Source organism: Paralichthys olivaceus, chromosome 22 (genome assembly GCF_024713975.1).
Source record: "Paralichthys olivaceus isolate ysfri-2021 chromosome 22, ASM2471397v2, whole genome shotgun sequence".
NCBI lineage: Eukaryota > Metazoa > Chordata > Actinopteri > Pleuronectiformes > Paralichthyidae > Paralichthys > Paralichthys olivaceus.
In genome coordinates this window covers 10203182-10227603 of record NC_091114.1, presented here as the reverse complement: position 1 = coordinate 10227603, position 24422 = coordinate 10203182, and the positions used below count along the sequence as shown (strand labels likewise).

The 24422-nt window shown below is 41.3% G+C and overlaps 1 protein-coding gene across 30 annotated transcripts in view; it reads right to left on the bottom strand.

The window, feature by feature from the left end:
• Nucleotides 1-24422, bottom strand: part of LOC109634912 (adhesion G protein-coupled receptor L3-like) — a 226534-nt gene that overhangs the window by 58380 nt on the left and 143732 nt on the right. For 16 of the 30 annotated variants that reach the window (XM_069518370.1, XM_069518369.1, XM_069518368.1 and 13 more), the window contains 4 exons: nt 23423-23436; nt 20090-20900; nt 6653-7006; nt 3672-3775 (listed from right to left, as the gene is read on the bottom strand). In XM_069518370.1, the coding sequence (XP_069374471.1) occupies nt 3672-3775; nt 6653-7006; nt 20090-20900; nt 23423-23436 (1283 nt within the window). Of the gene's footprint in view, nt 1-3671; nt 3776-6652; nt 7007-20089; nt 20901-23421; nt 23437-24422 lie in introns of all 30 variants that reach the window. The other 14 variants (XM_069518371.1, XM_069518385.1, XM_020095750.2 and 11 more) reach the window with 2 other exon arrangements.

Below are 24422 nucleotides of genomic sequence, written 5' to 3'. Positions count from 1 at the left end.
CAGCACATATCTTTGGTCAAAACGTCTTGAGGAAAACGCAGTGCTAAAACAACCTGGGCGATTCTTGGATTAGTGGCTTCCCTTAATCTCCAGAACTCCAGTGGGTCTAGATCTTCATATCTTTGTCATCTCACTTGGGGACCCACTGACATCAGGTGCCTGACTTTCCCCCTTCCAGGCGGGATGCATGCACCTTTTGGGAGCATAGGGCACTGGAGAGGCAGTGTCAGTGGCCCTTGAGGTGTTTTCATCTATATAGTTGGAAGAACCTCTCCTGCTAGGATCTATACATAAGACTCTGCTGTGTGTGTTGCACTTGAGTCTGAGGGATCTTCTTCCTTTTCTTTTCAGCCTTGCAACACACACAAGGCCTTCACATTATTGCTTCCATTATTGGTGTAGCAAGCAGCACTCTTTTGTCCCTGACGTCCCATCTTTCCAACTCCAGGTCAGCATTAGGTCAATGCAGCAGACCATCAACTTGCCAATGTGTGGAGGATCTAAAAGTTCATTCCATCCATCAACACACCGAATCCAGCGCCAAGCATTCCTGTTTTTTCACAGCCGTCGAGCTGTGATCTCAGGCAGGCACTGGAGTTTTAAACAATCGTTGGAATAGCTTGTGTAAAAGTATTGTTTTGCAGTTTCGAGGGAACCTGAGTTAATGACCATTTGGACCAAAGCCTGCTTGTGTTTGCAATGCTCCTGAGTAACAGGACAACATGCATCCTCCTGTGCAAAGCACTGGGGTAAGGGTTGCTGTGTTTGTGGAGGTCTTGATGTCGTGCAGCTGTCTGGCTCTGAGCTTATATTCGTCTGTTGCTCCCTCGACTCCGAGAGCTTTTCTGGTGAACTTTCAAATTAGTGGGATTTTTTTCTCCCTTTCAGCTGTACCCTACAAATGTCACTGTCGCTCTTCATCATGACACATTTACTATTGTCTACCTCAGGGTCATACTCAAAATAATTCCCTATGTACTGCGCTGCTTCCTGCCTGCAACTTCAGCAATTTTCCCAAAAAATCTGGTTTGCACATAAATCTATGTTTTCTCCTTCTTCTTTGTTTTACGTCAACCGACATCTGCTAAGCTGAATTGCTTCCACCTTCAGGGACCAGTGTTTTGTCTTCAATCTATTTGTCCTATCTATCAGGCAAGTGTCTCTCAAGAAGGCAAACAGACCAAGACAATGAGGTAAATGGAAACAAAGCTGTTTTTATTTGCAGTTCTGTTTTGTTTTAGTTTACGTTGCATTGTTCATTATGATTTTTATGTAGAATTTTTGGAATTTGACAGTAAGAGGGCTGCAACTCTGTTTCTTCTACATAATGCTTTCTTTTGAATTACAATGTTGTTTAGTTTTTAGATGTAACAGCAAACATGAAGACCAATGTGCTCCAGACCCTGTGGGTTTTTGATGCCTTCCATGACCCGTGTTTCCCCGGGCCGTCCATAACAGTGCCCTCTGTTTTTCAGATCCTCCTGATTTACAAATTAACCAGCTGGCAACAGTAACTATGGGGTTCAGTGAACCGTGTTTGAACCACAAGTAGACTTTCTGATTTAGATTTGCAGACAATAGTAGAGAAAGTCTTCCTTTGCTATTTCTTCCTAATATCTGACTTGTAAAGCTACAGATGCATATTTTCAGTGGCTAATGACTCACCACAAACACTGAGAGTTTTTGCTCACAGACTTCTAAGTACACACACTTGGCACAGTTCTTTACCCTGGTTTTCAAATCTCAGCACATCTCTACCAAGCTGGGAGCTAATAATGTGCAGAAATGTCCCTTGATATCAGACATGTCAAGTTTCCGTTATTTTTGGAGCCTCTGCTCACCAAACATTTGAATAAACTGGCTTTAATTAAAATAGAAGAGGATACATACAGAAATGACAATAAAATATATCAATCAACCAATCTGGCACTGGGTGAGAGGCAGGGTACACCCTCAACAGGTCCCCATTTAAACTCAGATTACAACCTATGGACAATTTAGAGCCAGCAACTAACCTAACCCCGATCTGTTTTGACTGTGGGAGGCACACCCTAAGAAAACCCACTCAGACAAAGGGAGAGCATTCAAACTCCACCGTGCCACCAATAAAAATAAATGATTTAGCTATGATATAACCTCAACTAGTAAATAACTTCCAGCCAATGTGACTAAACACATAACACCATTTAGGTATGTATGTTTAAAAGTTGGCGAACTTCAAAGTTGTGCACATTACATCAGGTACAGTGAGATAAGACTCAAAAACAAAGTGGCACCACATTAAAAAGTACCACCCTGCTTATTCCAGCATCACCTGCTATCTTTGTTTATTAGTGAAGCCAATTACACTGCACTCCTCACAGAGGTGCACGTAGGAGAAAGTGACTGTGGAAGATGTTTTCCTCTCTTCCCCTCCCTGCTCTCGTCTCTTAATGAGGAGAGCAGTGAACGCGGCGTAAATGGCTCCACACTTTCTGCTTATCTGAAGTCATTCCTTTTTTCTAATTTTGGGTATACGAAACCATCTGGTAATGAGCAGTGGCACATACAGGACAGTGGCTCGAGATATGAAACAACGCAGTGCCAGATGGGCATTTCACATCTCTGACAGGTTGATCTTCATTAAAGTCTTCGCGTCTCTTACAGCGACAGGCGCAGAGCTCAAGTGTGATTTTTTTGAAGGAGAGATTAATAACACTTTTGTTAAAAATACACCCATTACTTGACTGTCGCTTATTATTGCAGATCTTAACAAGAAATATTTGACATTAGCATCACACAGCCTCAAATTCAGAGAGAACTTTTGCTGTAGTTAATTTCTCCAAACAGGCGTCAGTGGGGGTTTGTTGCACAGCTCGAACGATGACTGATAACGCCCCCCCTCCCTCTATTTTGCTCCCCCACAGCCACTCTCCATCCCATATCTGCAAACTGCCATTTGTTTAATGGGCCGCGCTATATGCCATGGAGTAGATCATAAGTGTTATAACATGCATGCCTCGGGGTCCAATGAGTTTAAACGAGAACATTTCCCAACATTACCTGCAATTCACAACCTGGAACCTTGATGCTCTCCTGCAGTAACCGTCTCCTCTTTTGATTTGATTATAGATCTAAACATGGGAAGCTTTATGTGCAGCTTTGCATAATAACATGCAGGCAGAAGAGGGGATACAAATCGTTTGCGCTTGATAAATATGACGTGCAAATAACTACTGCATCACATCGTAAGACAGACCATGTTCTTGGTTAGCCGTTAGCCACAGCAGCCCATTAGGCTATGGTGCTGTGGTATAGGTTTTCACTCCCACCCCATCCAACCACACATACACCCACACAATCCTTCCATTGAGTAAAGCCTCTGGCTGATCAATGACACTAATTGACCAATTAAAAAGAGACAAAGAACAAAAGAGAAAACCCACAAAAACACAAGTCCTATGAACACAAGCCATATATCCTCAGTAACCGTGATGCAAGCTCTTCCAAATGGGATTTTCAGAGCAGGTCAAAGGGGCTCGGGTTTGTTCTGACATAATCTTTTTTTAGTTTTTTTTCTGTGGTTGTACTCTGCAAGTGATCTGATCAAGCACAATACACTCTCTTCAAACCAACTGTGATGTTACTTTAAGGAACACATTTTCCGCTTGTTAAGTCATGCAGCTCTGTACCTTCTGGCTGATGAGGTTGACCCACGGGGAGGTGCAGTTGCTGAAGTCGGGTCCCTGGGGGTCCCAGTATCCCTCTGGACCCACGCACATGTATGAGGCGACGCCTGGAGAGAGAAGAAAGGTAGAGGAAATGTGTTCGGTTATAAAACAGCAGCTGCATTGATGTGTCTCTTTCAGCATTCGTTACTTAAATTAGGTTTGCCTTAATTTTTTCTTACTCCGTGATAGAGTGATGGATTACACAGTCCCGTCAGACTTGTCCACTAATGTCAATTCCTTCTGTGTCAAGCACTTATTTCCAAAATCCTGTCAAAATAAAGCTGTGATGCCCCAAGACACACGACTCTTGAGTGATTAAAATAATGGATGATCTAAATGGATGATTTTATCTTTCAGCTACTGGCATGAAGTTAAGGCCAGATGAGGTCGCCCAGACACTGTCTGTATTTAATCATTAAAAACCAGACAGGGCCTGAATGTGACAGTTCAACTGCTGCACGAGGAAGAAAACAACAAAATAGATGCCAATTTAATCTGCCATTGCTGAATTCATCACGAAAGGTCAATTAAGCTGGTTGGAGAGTGACTGTCTCTGCTGACAGAGATGTGATTTGTTAAGTAAGTGTCTAACAATGTTGCATGTGGGCTTCAGTACAAATAAACCTCCAGATATAAGTATTAGAGCCTCTCTGACTCTGCTGTATTGACCTTTATACAAATGAATCCTATTTATCAATATATATCGTCTGTATTTTCCGAGCTGACAACAACAAGGCTTCACGCTGACATTAAATTGCCCTTGCTTGTACTTAGGGGGAGGGTGTGTCGGGGGGTGAGACGACCGGCATTAACAGATATAAATTTTGATTGACATATAATTTCCTTCCCCGGTCCACCTTGGACAGCCTTACGTTTGATGGGTTTATAAGATAATGGGGACTCTCTCTGCATTTCCTCCTATGGGAGAGAAGGAGCATGAAAGAGAGCAGGAGTCGGATGGGGAGGGCGTCATGGAGATGGGGGGGTGGGGGGGGCAGAATGACAGCGAGCGCAGTAAGGTAGATGCAAGAGGAGCTCGAGGAACTTTCAAAGACTGGCAGAGGAAGCTCACGCAGTCGTGTTCCGCTCGGCAGTGTCGTCTGAGGAGCGACGGCTTTGAAGAGTGCGCCGAGAGGAGGCGGGGTATGTGTTCCTCTTATCTTGCCATATGACGCCTGTTAGTGAGTTCTTGATGGGTGCTGGTGTTGCCCATTAATGAAGCCTGAGTGAGTGAGTGAGTGAGTGAGTGAGTGAGTGAGTGAGTGAGTGAGTGCGTGTGTGCTGATTGATGAAATGAACAACATTTCTGAGGCTCCAGGTCAGATTTCAGGGTATGATGTCACTCTCTAATATGGGGTGAGCTGTCTCTTTAAAAAAAAAAAGTCACGATAAGGAAGTTTCAGAAAATCCCTAACAAAAGCTAGTTTCTGCAATTTTAGCACAACAGATTTGCATACGCTCTTACTGTGGGTTTATAATAATAATGTAACGCCACCGCTGAGATGCTTTATTTATGCAACAACATGTCTGACAGCACAAACCCACAATGCAATGGTTTCTAGGTTACCTTTAAGCTTGAATTCATTTCCGGATTTCAAGCATGCAGCATTATCTTCAACCTTATAACACCAGAGCTTTTACTTTAAAACTTAAAGTCTACGCTCAGTGGTCAGGTCTCATTATAATATGAACTCTGAGATAAGCACTGAGTTTTACTCTCCAAAGTAAAGCTTTTATATCTCAAGCAGCCAAATCGGCTTAATCTTAATGTATACTTGTGATCATTCTCTTTGGAGACAAAGACAAAAGCTGGAACAAGGTGTATTGAAAGAAACGGTTTAAAAGGCACAACAGCTTTTTAAATACATGGCACAAATACGTTTAGCCACCAATTAATTGTCAAAGTATCTGTGCACATTGTACGAGTTCACCGTTTCCATTCAGATGTGATGATAAGCTGTGTGTCTAACCTTTGCCTCAGTTAGTCAGGAGTAACACTGAGGAGTGAGGACACAAAGCAGGAGAGCGAGTTATGCGGGGGGGGGGGGGGGGGTAAACATGCACAAAACACACTCCAGTGGCCAACATCAAGAAAAGAGGGTCACAGTGAACTGGGCCTCCTAATGAGAGTATTGACATCTTCATAGGGAGGAAGGAAGAAACAAACAACGTTTATGTTTCACTTCTTTCATTTTTAGACGGCAAGAATACTATGTTTGAGGTTTTGGATCATTAATCATCACAATGTTTAACCTCCACCTACTGGAATGTGGAAATGCAATCAGTTAGCTATTGTATGTGTGCAGTGAGATGTCTGGTGACAAATTTACAGAACCACTACGTCTAGGAACTGGAAACTTATTTTTGTAGTTTGGGCCAAAGTAGAGGATGAGATGTTGAAAAAACACTGACGTCAGTGAATTAACGATAATTAAAACATCAATGAGGACGTTTAATAAGGAAGCAACCATCAGCATCAGTTCAGTCAGATGATCTAAACAAATTTTTGAGTCTTTTCTGGTTACGACACAAAACAGTACGGATGTTGTCCAAAACTGGAATTTCCCTTTTAATATTTAACTTGAGTGGAACTCAGTAGAGTGCATACCTCCAGCAAGAATCAACAGTCCCCTTAGGAAACCACATTTCAATTCACTAGATCCAGATTGTTATTAAGATCATAAATTCTTCTCCTCTGAGAAATCCCTCTTAATGTTAAAGATCCTGAATCTGTGCCGATACGGATCCCCGACAAGATGTTCTTCCCATTCCCAGTCAAAATGGATTGTGGGTATTTAAGATGGCAAACTATAGGTGCGTGTATTTTCTCGTTTTCTAATGTTTTGGATTTTTACCATCTCCAGTAGTTTTTGTGTAATCCTGCTGACTAACAGAGACACGCAAAAATAATCTAATCCAAATTTAAAAATAATCCAAATTACCTATGGTTCCAGGTGGACAGAGCATCTTGGAAACCACCCCCTGCTTAGTCTTGGGCCAGGAGATGTCCATCATCACCAGCGGGTTGCAGTACTCCACCCTGATGTTGGGCAGCTTGGAGGAAGGTGGCGCTCTGTCGTTGTCCTCGGGGGCCAAACCCTCCACCGGCGTCTGCGCTGGGGCCACCACCTTCGCTGTTGTCCGCGGCCACTGAGCAGCTGCAGCCGTCGTGGTGGGCATCTTGGTGGTAGTCGTCCTGGCCACTGTGGATGTCATGGTAACCGTGGTAGGTCGAGTGGTGGTCCTCGTCGTTGTGGTCGTCGTGTCCATGTAGACCATCACAGAGGAGGACGTTTCTGGAAGGAAGGAAGACGAGAGAACAAAATTTAGTATTCAAGGGAAAAAAGACGGTGAAGATTGAGGGTAAATGTCTTTCCTTTCTTCTGTCACTATTTATTAACGTCTGAGAGGAAAAATGTATTTCAGTGCTGGTAAGGAAGAGACAGAGCTTATGCAGCGAGCTTCCATTCTTGTGTCACTTTAAGAGAAGACAGTTCAGGGCAGATCAATCGAACTGGCAGGTGTGACGTGGATAAGCATGCATGGTGTCTAGGTTGGGGGGGGGCCTTGCTGGCTAAGCTATCACACACACACACACACACACACACACAAACACACACTTCCAGCTGTGAAGCCTAAAAGTAGTCATTGACGAGGGCATATCTCTGCGAGTCAATAACTGGGTGTTGCGGCTTCACGCTATTTCTGGGTCAGCCAGGACAAAGTGGAATATCTATTTCCTGGATGGGAGCCCTCCCTGTGGTTCCACTCCAGGAGGCGCTTGATAATGACACTGTTTACCGGAGCTGTGGGGGAGACGGGGTGTCATAACTCCAACACACTCACACACACACCGACACGCACACACAATAATCCTTTTCTTCCCACTGAAATGCACACACAGCTCCCTCTTCACACCCTGTCATCAATCATCCAATCTGCTCATCCACTCTGTCCCTTTATACTCCTCCTCTGGTGGCCCTGATTGGAAAATAAGGTCTCCAAATTCATTTAGTGAGAGACTTGGTTCGGCTGCTGAGGGTCAGAGGACACACAGGGCACCAGACTTCATAAAATATCGGATTTTTTCTGAAATATTGCTCTTTAATATTCATTATAGACCTGGATTGTTTATTTTGTACACAGATTTTTTAGAAAGAGAGGTGGGATGCTTCCCATGAGAGAGCACTTTCTAAGAGACATGCACATTTGTTGTTTACACAAAAACGCAATTTGCGATCAACGCTGCTTCCTTTTAACGGAGAGATGCAATCAATGTGACAGAAGTGACAAATGGTCCCACTCTTTGAATGAAAGAGGTGCAAAAACAAAATTTAACGAGGGTAGATTTTAGGGTTGGCAGGTGTAATGGACGTCACACATGCAGAGCACTTAGATATTGCTGAAAATCCAGTTCAGCGGGATTCAATTTGCAATCGTGACCATTTCGCTGTGTGGCGAATTTAAAAAGCGGAGAAATAAGACAGCATAAATAAGCGCCACTGTTTGGGAATGGAACACAACGCCGGAGGCTGTAATAACACAAACCACGGCACCATCAGTAGTCAATGCATTCAATGCTTAACAGCATTCAACGACAGCAAGGTTGATTAAATAGGTCGCCACAGCGAGAGTCCCAGGCTGATTGAGTATTTGTTTTTGCTGGCTAACAAAAGAGTCTGATGTGTTTTTTAGACCTGTAGGTATCTTGGACACACCTGTGAAGGTACTCCATCAGTGAAGTGGAGCTAAAGCAAGAATCTCATTGAAGTGCAATGTTAAATTAAGGCACACAGAGGGGTTTTTTTACACTTTGATGCAGGCTGTATAATTCTCTCTCAGGAAAAACCCAGTATGCAGGAGAAAATGGGAAACAAGCAAATAAAAAAAAAAGATGCTTTAACTCAGTTGTATACAGTTGCAAACTTCGGTTCACACAACTGCAGCCACACACTCAGTCACAAACCCTCATTAACCAACATGACACTTCCACCCATCAACAGAAAAAGAAATCACATGCATGCTCAAATAGATATTTTACATTTCCAGCAGCCAACAAGACATCACCATTTGCATCCTCTAACCACTATTAGACACCATCATCAATCTGTGCCACTGCCGCCCAGTCCATCCTTCAACTGCAACGATCATGCAAACAGGAAGGAGAGTTATCGTCTAGGACGCCAGGGAATTTGTACATTTGTTAAAGAGGAGAAGTGATTATCCAAACAAGACACATTTCAGTATAATTGAAATAAGCTGTTGGTGCTTTAACAGCATATGGTAAAGGAAGCCATTAGAGCACCTCATGGAAATCTGCTTCTTGCTCATATTGAGGTCAGTAAAGGTCACGGCACACAGACCCTGATAAGCAGGCGGCTGGAAAGGTGTGCAGACGGGCCTGTGAGGATAAGGGAATTACTGCAGTGGTCAGGGCGGGTGATACAGTGTGTCATTCTGATTGTGACAGATTTAGTTTTCTTTTTGCTGAGAGAGTTTGCAAAAAGTAAATGCAAAATGCAAAAGTAAGAAAGTAAAGCTGTGCCGGGACATATGCTGCAGTGAAGAGAGCTTTACTAATGAAGAAGACACCAGGTTAGATGATTCTTTCCTATAGAAATATCAGCCGAATAGGTTTTAATGCAAAAATATCAAACACTTCCTATACGTACAGAAAATTCACTTCTGGTTTTGCTCCCAGCTTTAGTTTGGAATGATGTTAGTTAATGTAAGTACCTATACACAGTAAAATTAAATCTGCTTCTCTCTCCTCCCCTGTTACACCACATCTAAGCACTGCAAACATACATGTAAATACACCATACGCTATTTAGAGATGCATATATTCCTTCTGGACCCATTCCATTCCTCAGCAGAGTCAGCAAAAGGTTTATAGTCTTATTTTAGTAGCCACTGTGGTCAAAATTGGTAACTACAGAAAATAATTACTTACTTAATTGCCCTTTAGATTCCAATATTATATTTTACATTAGCCAACGTAAATAATGCAGCATGCATATGTTCGGAATGTTAGGAACAGCCCTCTAGAATATCTCCCGCTTGATGAAATAAAAATGGCTGTAAAGGCACAAATGGTAGAATTTATATCTTAATACACAGAATCCAACGTTAACATTTGTACGATTGATTCAGCTACTTCAAAAAGAACTACACATTCTCTGTGCGTCCACTGAAACTCACTCAAACCACTACCAGTGCATACCACCGCAAAAGTAGCTAAACTCCTTAATTACCTTAATTAAACATTTTGGAACCTTCTTCAGTTTACATTTTGTGGAGGAGTGGAACACAGCCCGAGAAAAAAAAAAACAGGGAGTGGATCCAGATAAACCTTTAATGATGGGATTATCAGGATACTGATGGAGGGTTTCTATTCTTCCTTTTCTACCCAAATTGAATGATGATGTAAGAAATGAAAGAGCAAAACAAAAAAAACACTGTGTCGTGCCATGAACAACACAGATTTTCTTCTTGCTTATGAACTCAACCTTTTATTTTGAAAAGAGAGAATGTGCTGCTTCTTCTTTCAAATGTCGCCTGATGTTACTTTGAAGTTCATTGTCTCACCAAGTCAATAACTAGCTACCTTTGTATCTCACTCATGTCTTTTAAATAAAGTTATCATATCACCTTCTTTAACACTGATGGTAAAATCACATTACAGAGAAATATAGCTGGAGGAAATCGCCGACCCAGCATGAGGTTAATTCAGAGTCACTGGGAAACATGTCTTGAATGTAATTCCATTCTTCCGGATGATCCTGTTGAGTCCGCTCTTAAATTATTTTTTCCCTTAGTCCTCCGTCAAACACACAGCATGTTAAATATGCCTGCATATACTCACAAGAGACAGACAGAGACAGCTGGGGTGGAAAAGAAGGATGTGTCCTTGAGCAAACTTGTATATCTTTTCCATGAGATGGGCACCAAAAAAAAGAAGAAGAAGGAGGGGGGAAAAAAAGGAAAGGCAGGAGTCGACGGCAGCCACAGTACGGAGGCACTATCGCCTTGGAGACAACACAAGGACATTTTGTTTTGCTTTGCTGGCTTTCCCCATCCGATCCAAAGGGATGAAGCGAGGGAGAAACTTAGCTGAAGTCTTTGGTCTGAGGGACGTGTGAGAGACCTTAAAGGAAGATTTGAACGTCAGAAGCATTTTTGCTTGAGAGTTTTTTAATGGGCTGGGGTCAAAAGAGAAGAACACCAAAATTCAGAAGACATATATTAATGTAGACGCATTACTCTTCTTTTTTTTTTGGCCAATGTCAACTCATTTAATTACAATAAAATAATCAAAAGAACTTGAATAATGCTAATAGTCACCTATCAGCTATTCAGGATTCATGAACCAAAGGCCTTGAGAACGATGCTGTGTCTATAAACAGGTGACCTCCGTGTTCATAACAGACAGAAGCGAACTTCTGTGGGCAATCCAGCTTCCTCTCGCTGAAACACCAGCTCCACTCATCATTCACGCTCCACTTCTATTACACAAAATCCCCCTCACCAAACGCATAAAGTCTGTTTCCACCACACACGGAGCTTTGTGCTTCATTTCAAAGCCTTCGTTTCAAACTAATTAGCTTCTCTCTCTCTCCAGCCCTGTATCCCAGGGCTCGTGGCTTCCACAATTAGATAAGCCCACTCTACTTCGCACCGGGAGAAAAAAAGAGAAAGTAAGAAGAAAAAAATGCTGTTATGAAATTAAACCGGTTTATATGACTTGCCGTTTCCGCACCGAGAGCGGGTTCGTCAACTCCGAGGAACGTCTGCAGACTGGAGATCAAAAGAGGTGCAGAGGGCTTTCGGGGGTAAAAATGAAGCGAGCATCAGATGGTTAAATGACTCGTTCAGCCTTGTGCTGAACCCAATTACTTCTTAATTTTAGTATTTGAACTAATGCATGTTACATCAGGAGGTTCTGTCACAGACTGTAGAAAATGCTGGACAGTCTTTGTGTGATGTCACACATTTACTTTATACTCGCCTGTTTAAAGCCGAGAAAATGGGATTTCTGAGAGCGGGGACATGTATTTTTAGACTTAAGAAGTGGACTTGAAGCACAAACTTATCGTCACAGCTGTTAATGGGTCACTCAGAAATAAATTACATTCATATACTTGTTTCATTTGGCTGTTGGAGCCGAGGGTGCTGCTTCCACTTTGTAACTCCGTTGAGTAAGCTGCGATGTCAGAACTTCTGCACAACAGGCAAATAAAAAGGAAGTGAATCTATGTTCATCATTGTGAGTCATACATGGATCAATTATTAAAGTTTCTCATATTTACATTATCGACTTTTAAGAAACCCTTGCAACAGGATGACTCTGATAACGTTTTTTTTCTTTTTTTTTTTCAAAAAGAGGCTTTTAAAGGTAATATAGACAAAACAAAAAATTATAAAAGATGTGTCCTGGTGTGACTCTAACCATCGGAAACAAAACCAGAAAACCCTTTCAGACTCAACATCTATTACAAGCCATCTCACAACATCAGCACCCACTTCGTGATGGCATGATTCACTCTCACTGTTATCAATTCCCCATTGTTTATTTCCCACCAAAACGCTACACGTGTCCTCGTGTGCTGAGCAGAACGGCTGGAAAATAAAACGATGACAAAGGGTCCTGTCGTTTAATGGCGCCTTTTGTGGCAGGCCCACAAATCCATCAGAGGGCACAACTGGGATGTGGGTGGAGGGGGGGTAAATTATGCGGCCAGACATCCGGTAATGCTTCGATATCATCTGACATGATGAGAAGCGTAATGGATGGGATCTATGCATTGTTTGGCAATTAATTTTTGATTCCCGGGCTCTCTTCCTGCGACTTGAGAGGGCATCTATGGAGGTCACACGGCACCGTAGACACGTATGCACCGGGGGCTGATATGAATGCACACGTGGACACAAGCCCAGAGAGTATTTAAGTTAATGAAAAAGGATATGTAAGCTTAGCCTGCCTGCAAGCACTGAGGGTATATTCACCTAGAATAGTGCTGCAGTATTCCCAATCACCAGTTTTTGCTAAAGATGCTTTTCCTTATTTATATTTTTATGTATTTATTATTTTGTATACTGCCTCAAAGCTCAAATCGTGTCATGCATCTAAACATCTATTCATATTGTGACGTACAGGTGCATTAAAAACCCACAGCCCAAACAAATCCATATAAAGCAACAGAAACTGAGGAATATTGGACTCGATTTTTATTGTTCGAGCCAAAACCCGAGTCTGTCAGGCTGCTGACAAGACCAAACATCGTCAGACCAGGAAAAGCAAAGGGAGGGAAGAGGAGTGCGAGCACATGAGCAGAAGGGATTTCAGACTCGCTAGGAGGGAAGACGCTCTCCTCCCAGTTCTCACCATTTGCCAAATACAGGCTTGAGTGGGGCTTTTTAAAAGACTGTCAACCAATAGTCGAAATGGGCCAAAATAGATGAGGCAAAGCTGTGCGGAGAAACTCTGACACTGGTGATAAAGAGAGTTAAAGATGCTTCAGAGGCCTCCAATCAGATTTACTCGGCTGATTGGCCAAAATAAATTACCCTGAGCTTGTGTGCCACCAAGCCTGTTAAATTTAATGTGGCAATTTTGGGGGGCTGTAGCGAAAGCAATAGCCACACACACACACACACACACACACACACACACACGTATACATGAGGTGCAGAAAAACAGCAGAGAGGAGGAGACGATCCCGCACACAGCAGCACGACTGCAGATACACACAGTTTGTTTGTTTTTGTTGTTAAATGAGTTGATATTCATCAGTTGGAAAACTTTGGAAATTACTGCCAAATACCGGCTTAGATCACACACTGCACAGCTGATCGGCTTACGTGAGGATACTCGTGTGAAATAACAGGTGTGTTCGAGTAAATGAGTGAAGGGAAAACTGGGGAAGCACAGATGTGAGAATTATTTTGGCTGTACACAAAGAAAACAGACATACAAAACACTTTAGTATTCATTACGCGGACACATGCGCCTCATAATTCTCATCAATAAAAAGTTTTATGAGGACAATATTCTGATTTGAAATCTTAGGAGTAAGGACGCCAGTCAAAATCATGTGATATATAAGTAGGGTATCACAAAACAAAACACTTTCTGTTCACATGGACAAAGCTTTCACTAAAATCTCAATGATAAGCTCAGCATCATGATTATTTATAATTTATTATGAGCCCTGATTGAGTCTGAATCTTTTGATATCTGCAAATAACACATCTAACCCATACATACTTCATTTATTACTTGGTAACATTTAATAATTAAATTATGATTAGATCATAATTGAGCATAATTGAGGTCCACATTTTGAAAGTAAAGGCTCAAACATGTAACATCTGTCAGCTGAATGTATTGATATCACATGGATGAAAATTTCCTCGATAGTGATTTAACTCGGATGCAAAGATGTCTCACTCTGTTGGATTTGTTGGAACTTGCGGTACTAAAGTGTGGTGTCACAGAGTAGCCACTCCTCTCTCTCAAACCCTCTTTGACAAGTACCAAGGGCGGTATGCAGAGCGCATTCAAAGTAAACAGACAAGATGAAGCACCACCTGCACGCTTGTTATCTTAAGAGGGGACAGGGACATTTAGAAGATGCAGTTTAATGTTTTCTGCACTGCACAGCTAATGATTATCAGAGTTTCCACACTGTCTATTAAAATATTTCACTGTAAACATTATTGTGAAGCAATTCAGCTATAACTGAGTCTGTAGCACATATGATAGTATGAAAATATTTTTTTAAAAGGTAGTTTGCAACATGTAGAAAAAGATCTCAAAACTATAAATATATCTGTAAATATTACAGCTAAGCAATAAAAAAACTGAATCTGTCCCTTCAACCGGATTCAGATCAAATTTGAATGGCCCCCATTGATCCATGGGTGAAAAAAGTACAACCTTGTTGATGATAAAATAAAACAAAAGTCGACTACGATCAGCAAAACTAAAAAGAAAACAATGAACAAGTTTTACCATATATCAGAAATTGTTCTTACATGAAGGAATGCGTCTCAGAGACTGTGAGCACCAACAAAGCTCCCTCTGTTTCCATGCTGAAAAAATCTAAAGCTGCATTACAACAGAGCCCCATTGTGTTGTGGTATTAAAGGGTTTGCAAGAAAAAGCTGTGCATTTGTGCATACGTTTGTGTGTGTGTGCGTGTGTGTTAGAAAAAAATAACTTAACTATAATCCTAAGCCTCACACTTCACATTGCAAAAAAATGCCCTCTGCAAGAGGTGCACCAGGCATGTGATAAGTGCACGGCACGCAAATGAGCATGTAGCCTACATTCCTAAGCCTTGACATCAAAAGGGGCTTCGTGCAGCATGTAAGACAGTTTTTGTGGAATAGCAGCATTTAGTTCACAAAGCAAGGAATTCCTTTAAGCTTTGTAATCAAGGAAGGCGAGGTTCGGTGACGACACATGGCAAATGCAGGGTGTCACTGGAATGTGCATAACAACATGTCAAAGTGCGTCAATCAACAGACGTGACAGGTGATGGAGAAAGCAACGAAGGCCAAAGGATGACGGTTTTCTCCTTCAAGAGCACACTGAGTCACACTCAGATTATCGCCACCAGACTCTGACAGCACGTATTTACTGCTTAGACGGTCTCTATCTATTTAGCATGTGTCAGGCACTGCCGACCAGAGCCAAGACGACCAAAGCGTCGGCTGTTGCGGCATGAAGGTCGTCTGCGGGCTTACTCCACACCCCGGCAGCACTGGCACGGTGCCTCAGCCAGATGGAAACATGTGGCAAAATTAGAGAGCTACCAGACAGTAGATGTATCTATGACACCCACTGTGCCGCATCCCATGCCCCAATTATGAGTCAACAAAAGAATCACTCCTGCAGCAGCAGAGTCAGGCATCAGACATTTGTCTCGCTGAAACCGGAGATGAAGGGATCGTCTCACAGACTGTTGAAAAGTATCAACACACTAATAGCCACCGTAGTCTGTAAACACTAAATGAAATTAAATGATAGAAATCACTGAATATCTAGACTTTGAAAAACTGAATTTTAGAAATACATTGAGGAACAAGAAACAGTAAGTGGTGTGGGTCGGTTTTATCTTTCGAAAATCCAACCCTCTAATTAATATTATCAGATATGTGGATTGGACCTGTGTATCACTAGTATAAATGGGGTAAATCATAAGACAAAGACCAAGTAAATGTACAGAAATGTATCACCATGTTGTACATGGCTGAATGATTTATTATTTAGTTTGAGTCTTAAATTGGTGTGATTATCCTAAACAGCTAACTACTGGAGATGAGTAGATACAACAATTGTATATTATTTTATAAACATAATATTTAAATATATATTTTTAGGAAGACATTTTTTTCAACAGTATGAATATGGTGTTTTATTAACATCAGTAGGATTAGTGCAATAAGCACGTTGCATATTTTGAGATAACTCTTGAGATTTATCTGCCTTCCATGGCTTGTAGACACTGAGCATGATCTACATATTTAAATTACAGATGGTTTGGTGAGCAGTGACGTGCTTTTAGGAGGAAACAGTTAAAATGATTTGATGTATTGGTTTTGATGGAACAGGACTCATTTTTCAAGGGTGATTTCCTGGGAGCGAGTCCATTGCTTCATGTCTTGACATCATGCAACTTACATGACATTTAAATTTATTCGTTTGGCAGACATTTTTATCGGAAGCGACTTACAACTGAGCACAGCACTAAAGCTCCAGTGCAGTCGGGGACCTTGGAGTAAGTGTGTGTTAAATCTGTTCGATAAAAGAAGAATAAAAGAAGTGCACCAAAAGTAGGGATGGTGAGTGTTAGTTAGGCATGTTAGGATGTTAGAGGTGACAGGAGAGGAGGTGCTCTGGGAAGAGGTGAGAACCTTGAACCGTTTGAGGTTCTCGAAGGTAGAGAGGGACACCCCTTAACAGCTCGTTCCACCCTCAAGGAACCACAAACGAAAGCAGTCTGGACTAAGCTGGCCGACATTCTTTGGAGGAAAGGACTCGCCGAAGTCTATTCAAATAGATGGTTGCAAACCCATAAGTCGCTCCGTGGGCAATCATAAAGTACTTGAATTAAATCCTGGTGACCACAGGTGGCCAGTGGAGGTCAATGAAAAGTGGAGTGACATGTACCCTTTCAGGCTGATCCAAGACCAGACGTGCTTCTGCATTCTGGAGCATCTGTAACAGTGTGTCTGTGCTTCTTAAAAGAAGGGCATGACAGCAGATGTTGCTTTTGTTGATGGAGTTATTAATTCTCCGGGATGATAAAGAGTTCAGACTTAGAGAGGTGTAGTTAATGGTGGCATCCCTTTAACCCATGTAGATATACAAACTGTGTGCCAAGACTGTGGCGTCATCTGGCGGGAGATACAGTTGGGTGTCGTCTGCATAGCATTAATGTGAGAAGCTATAAAAGCAGACAATTGGACTCTTAACATAGAGCTGCTGGCATACTCTGTGTCTTCAGGACTCTCCTTATTGCAGGGGATGTGATGTAAGAGGTGAAAGTGATGATTTACAGACCAAGGTCGTGAACAGTCAGGAAACTACATTTACTCAACTGCTGGGAATTTGTCGTCATCTCGAGTTTGCACGGTGTCCATTTATTGATAAATTTAAAAATAAAAACTAAGATTAGTCTTCCTGTTTGCTGCTGACTGTTCAAGTATTGTATGAATCATCTGGCTATCTGTGTTTTCTTTTATGAAAAGAGCACCATAGAGAAATGTATTTCAGTTGCTCTTGCATGTTCTGCACTGAATCTGATCATGAAAAGAGCACTGATCGTAAGAGAGCTTTTATATCTCCCTGCTAACAGCAGTCTGTGCAGCACATTTTTTTATCACCAATTCAGTGAATGTAATTATCAGTGGAGTTGTCATGGAAGCACTCCCGGGCATAGATCATCTGTCCTTGAAAATAGGCTGTTTGGGCTCTGTCTGTTCGGAGATTTCAGCAAGTATACAGATTAGAACAGGGCTCTTTGGGGGGTATTTTAAATGCAGAAATAAAGTTTATTTTCATGAATATCATCAAATTTTATTCAAATTTTTTGGTCGGGGAAAGAAATCAAATCCAAAATAGATTATTCACTAAAATAGATACATATTTAAATACTTAAAAGTGTCATACAATAGGATAGTTTGGAGTCCAGGTGTCATTTCCCTACCCCTGGCTAATGCGCAGTAGCCTGTACTGTGCCCTGGCCCATACGATTTGGCAGCGGGCCCCAGCTGTGGGTCTGGCCTTGTCTCTCCTGCTCTGTTGCCCATCTACCATGCTCCACTGGTATGGCAGGTCATGCATGCTCATAAAGGTGGAAGCACAAGTGGAAATGAGCCTGTGCTAGAGCGATGAGAGAATGACACCTTTCTCTGAGTGTTAACAGGCACTGTGATCATGACACTGGATCAAATTTCAGAAGCTTGTGTTTGAAGCAAAAGGAAAATACTAAATTGGCTTTAGACTCATATAGTGCTAGTTTCTCTAGTCAGGTTTACTGAGTGCGTGCATCAAACCCAGATTATGAAGTCTTAACACTTTCTACACCAAATCCCCAAATTCTGTATATTTGTGGCTCTTTCACAGCAGCCCTTGTTGTTGTGACTTTCTCTGACAGATATGTCCAGTGTGCATTGGTCACATTTAGCTCTCACAGACTCTCATCGGAGAAGCCCATAAAAAGGAAAAAAAAAAATATGACAAATAATATTTGTCTGCTGAGAAGTGGCTGATCCAAACAATTTTATTGCATCTATCCCACATCTCCAAAGTAGGCCCCTCGTGAGACAATACAGTGGAAAATGTGCATCGTTACAAACTCGCTTTAACCGAAATAAGTCTGCGTCCTTTGTTTCTGTATTTGGTCTGGGGAGTTGATCAAACTAAAGTGTTTATTACCCCAGAGTCCATTCAATCACTCTTTCATTCCCTTATCAGTCTGTTTATCTGACGTTTATATTTGTTTTCTGACTCCATCCATCCACTTAATGCAACATTTTATTATCTACATTCATGCAGCAGACTCTTTGGAAGGCAGCCTATTCTGCACAACAAAAGCCAAACACACAAGTCAACATCTCACCGGGAAGTCTGGTACAGAGAATTTGCATTTGTATGCGAAAATGTGCATTTGTGTTATCATTGTGTGCCTCTGTTAAAAGTTGATGGATAATCATTTAATAGAGAAAGCGACACAAAAACAGCATTTTCCTCTTTTTAACTGCAACAAATTATATTATGGGAAGCAGTGTATCATCAAAACCAAACACTGCGAGCATGGTCACTGAATGAATGAAATTATTATGGGGTGTGTTGAAGCAGGACTCTGTGTATGAAAAAAAGATTCGGGTAGAGTAACAGCCGGCTAAGGGAAACAAATTAAACTGGCGGGTGGCAGGTAGAGAAAGCTCCAGAGGAGAAAGCAGAGGTAGCGACGTCACAGTCAAACAACTTGTGACATTTCTGACTAGAGCTGTTGATGAGATAGCACAAAGAATTACCCTTGTGTGCCAAAACAGGTTCTCTTTTCCCCATTTCATGCCTCCTCACAAGCACCAATTTATAAAAAGAACAACCGAGTGGAGAAATTAGACTTTTCAAAAGAGTTTTGGGAAGTTTAAAGTCACTGGCTACTGAAGGGTTGAATGTTTTCTCTAGAAAGCCAACAGCTAGAGAGAAGAGAAGACTTAAGCTTGATGCTGAAATTAAAAATTTTGAATCACAGTGTAAAACTCTCAATCATAGACTTTTTAATCAAATATATCAATTTTTTTCTACTTCTTATTTATGGAATTTGTGTGGATCATGTTTTCTATTTTCATCCCTCTAAATAACAAATAAGTTACTTTCTGACAGTGTCATGCCTTCGCCAACCAGTGAAGTCACACCAATGTCTGTCCAGATTCATATACTAATGTGTAGTCAAGAATTGGAAGAGAGTTGAATCAAAGGTCACTGTCAAGTGGATGTTGTCATAAAGAATGTATGCTTGAGTTATGGCTGATATCAGGCTTCCCGTCACAGTGACCTTGACCAAAAAAACTATGTATGTTTATCCTGACGTCAAAGTGAATGATTGTACTACATTATAAGAAATTCCTTACAGGCAATATTGAGATATCGTGCTCGTAACATGAGACCATTGTGCATCCAGCTTCTTCTTTTGCCAAATCTGGGTTAGTATCCAGTTTTTAAGTCTCTGTCTGAAATTGTTGTAATTTCCACTCCATTTTTCACACTTTAGCACAAAGCACCAACTCTGAAGCACTTGAAATTATAATACTTGAATGTTATGAATGTTAGGTGACCGAATAAAAATGAATGGACTTACCGAGTCTGTTGTCCAACGCTCCAAAGTCCAGAGAGTACTTCACCACGTGGTAGTTGTTCCAAACATACAGCAGGTTGTCTCTGGGATTATAATCCACTGCAGCAATGTACTGATAGGAGTTGGGGAAAGGGATGTCCAGAAACCCATCTTTACTTAGTTCTGTGTTGTAGATGTAGTCAATCTTGTTTCCTGTTGCTTCATTGTCATCATCCTCGTACACCGTCTTTACCACATACAGGATTCCACAAATCATGAAGGCGTTGGACGCTGAGCGTTTGTCGTAAGCCGTGTCCCAGGTCCCCTCGACACGCAGCGTGTATGGATTGAGCTGGCTGATGACGATCCGCCCATTGTTCTGCTCAGTGGCATAGATCACCCAAAGGCCGTTTTCATCAACGGCCAAGTCGATGTCTGACTTCCCTCCCCAGCGGTATGGAGATGTGTCATGGTAGTTGGCGTTAGCGATAATGGCCTCGCCGCTCTTGATACGAGTCCGCAGGTCAAACTTGACAATATTGCGTGTGCGCTCCTTGTTGAAAAAGAGCGCCCCGTCGTACACCACAAAGCCTGTTCCGTCGACGCGATGTGGGAGTTTGTAGGTTGTTGTCGGCCTTCCTGCGATGAAGTCCTCTTTGGAAGAATATTCAGTCAATGTGTCTGTGCGATAGGGTGTCCATGGCATGTAGTAGATCTTATCAGAGGCTTGGAGAGGGTCCTTGCACCAGGCGCCGGACTGGTGGTCCGATTCGAAGAGGTGCTCGCTCTGGTACACCCTGCGCAGAAGCCCTGGGCACAGGAATACTGAGGAGCCAAAATAGGGGAAAAACAAGTACAGAGTTACATTGGCAGGTATTATATATCAAAAGATAAGAAACCGCAACTTAATGAAACAGAAATAATGTTAAAATCTGCAGCTCAGTCTCCTCCGATGTCAAGTCATATCCTCAGACCCTGGGCTGAGAAATGCCGAAGAGATCACTAATTGTCAAAATAAGAAAAATGAAAGACACAAAAGAAACTAGAAAGATGAATTATTTTGGATTACCTTGGCTTTACAATGCATGAAACTACTAATATACAAACACAGGCACAATTGTCATAATTCCAAGCTGTGACTCAAACAGTTAGCCTCTGATTCTTAAAGCATTTAGCTACAATGCAATTGAAGGAACAAGTAATGAATATAATGAATAGATTAAGTGGGGGTTAATTACATCTTACTTCATATAAGGCAAAGACCAATCAGTGAATGTTGCCATGGAATGTCTTACATATACATTAAAAATCCATGTTATCATTATCTTCAGTTTTTTTCCTTTTATAGTATCGCGCCTCTATACAGACCTACTAAATAATATATAATTGCACCATAAAAATGATTCATTCATTACTTTCATTAAAACACCCAAGTGGCAGTTCTTAATAATTATTATTAATCACAAAAACCCAAAGACATGGTTCTACTTTAATAATTGGCAGAGGCAGCCCTGAGGACAAAGACAAAGAAAACAAAAAGAAAGAAATGCAGTAATTACATCATCCATATAATGACTGCATGTCCATTATTTCATCCACATGACATTTTTAGTCTGCTTGATTTACAACACCACACACGGTAAACTAATTATATGTGAACTGGTTTGTACTCAAATCTGATCAAGCTAGACCAAGGCAATACAGCTGGAGCAGGTCAATAGTGCTCTACGCTTACGAAAGCTAATTTCTGCTCATTACGAGCTTTCTGAGTCTGAGGCAATTGAAAATTTCTGTCTTTCTTACCAGATGATATCTACATTCGTAGAAGACTAAACATTTCATTTAAACTTTAAATTGAATTACACAAAGATACCTTTAAAACAACAACAACAAAAATGGCCAAAGTAAAAGTCTGATGGACAAGAACAATATATAATTTCGACAGTGCAGTTTTCCAATTTCCACAGGTTTGGGCCCAGAATGCATCACAAAAGAAAACGAAGTGCATGTGAAGGCTGCTTTCGCTGTAATGGCCCACGAGCCTGACACAGCGCTGACAGGTTCTTGCCGCAGATGCGTCGAGAGGTAAAAGCTGAGCGCTCCGAGGAGAAGGAGAAGAAAGAGACAGTGAAAACAGAGGCTTCCTTCCCTTGTAATCTCTTAAGATTAAACATGTTGTCTACCTGCGGGTGAAAAATGTGCCAAGATGCGTCCCGTTGACATAACGCCTCGGCACACATCTCAGCAGTTGCATCGCTAAATGCTAAAAGGGGCTGTTTTTCCATTTCTACGGTTGAAAGTACAAGGTCGGAGTGGGTAAACTTTGTACTTGCAGCACACAGAACACTGAGGAGGTTGTAGAATATGCTTTTGAAGGTTGTGAACACAGAGATGGAGGAGTGAATGAGTGATATTAGAAAAGTGGCACAAAAGCAAGTCATGGCTTTCATGGGGAATCAACAGAAACTGTTACCGCTGCAGCAGATGTACTCATCTCTACAAAATGTTTTAACACCTCCACCTTCATTTCTCATTCTCTTTGCCACAGATTTCAGTGATATGTCATTAATTAACGACGACTATGAAATTTGAAATTTATTGCATGGCTATTAAAACCGAACTCTTGACTCTTATTTAATGATTCCATTTACATCTCTGACTTCAATCCAGCGTTGTGTTTAATGTCTGACACAGGACATATTTCCCAGTCGTGCAAAAAGGTGTGACGACAAACACGGTGCTCCTGGGGCACAAGTGAGGATTTAGCGCGTGTCCCGCAGCATCGTGCAGTGCTGATAAGGTAAAAAAAATACGCCTGCTATGATCCACCTCCAGTATTGACTGGTGAGTCCCTGAAGGTTATGGCCATCATCATGTTTGAGCTATAATCAAAAATGCTGACAGCTTATTGGACAAGCTATTGATCACCAACTATAGCCCTCTCCTTTAATATTATGCAGCTGATAAAGCAGAGCAGGAATCTTCAGTTATTACACGGAGGAAAAACATTGAGATTTCAGTGGGGAGCAGGTCTTTAATGACCTCGCAATAAAGAATGATTATATATGTGGCGACGTCACAAGACCTTCGAGGTGTGACGGTGCTGAAGAACAAGGATTGAAGATGAGAACTTTCTGTTCTTGATTGACACGACTAAATTAAGAAAGAATTATGTCGTTAGGTAACAATTTCATTTTCCCCATGAATGGCATGCGTCACCACACCGATGAACCATACAATGAGAACGAACCTAGAAACCTGCTTTAGCGACCCGTCACCAAAATAAAAAATAAAGCAAGCGTATAACGAAATGAATATGCAGGTGGAAAAATGGAAAGTTGTTGGCATTTAGTTACCTTTTTGTTCCACTTCTATTTTTAGGCATGAAAGGGAGAGAGAAAGACAGAAAAAAATAAAGAACAGATTAATGATGTCATAACTGTCTTTATTTTACAACAGTCACACAAAAGTACAACGGGAGGTTAGTGGAAGAGACACATTATATCATACTGAAAGCTTTTGGAGAGGAGAACAAAAATACTGCATCACACAAAACCCTGGAGGAAAAAAAGACAGATTAATCAGGTCTTAAACTGTAAAACATGTTGTGAGATGTGAACGTGTAAAACAGATGTAACAGCAGGTGATATTTTTCTACAGCCATAAAAACATTCAGTCGAGCAGCGAGCTTTTGAGTTGAACTGGGAGGAAAAATGCAAATTTGATAGATTTCACTTTGCTCAGTTGAATAATCTCAAACTGAAAATCTAATTTTATCACTTATGACCTTAAAAGACTGATAAAATAGCAGTGCATACCTAATGTATTAGCAAACAATATCTACACATATGCTAAGCAACAAAAATATATATTTAAAGTCGTGCCAACCTGGAAACTATGAGTACACTGTTAAGTTTGCTTTATTTTGTTTTCAACCAACCCCTGGTCTGACCCCTTAGCAAATCAATACTACATTTAAGAGCTAGCCACTATCTTTGTGTGTCTGGTACTGTGGGTTTTGAAGAACCTTTGCAATAAACATCTCCCTGCCGCTGAAGTTACTGACAAAAGCAGTGAGATCAGAAAAAAACATTGAAAATGTGAGACATTAAAACTAAAACAACAAGCTGAAAGACACCCAAACACACCAGAGACCGAGAAGATGTGCTGAGTCAGGTTGCTTATTCTTAACAAGAAGTTGCCTTCACATTTTCAGTCATTTGATCAATTATTAATATCACAATTATCAATTATTCCAGATTTAGTTGTCAGTTTGCACTGGTAAATATAGTATTAACTTGCAGGAAAATTGCATTCTTCAAAGTAAGTTTTATTTTTTTCTAAATAGAAGTAACTT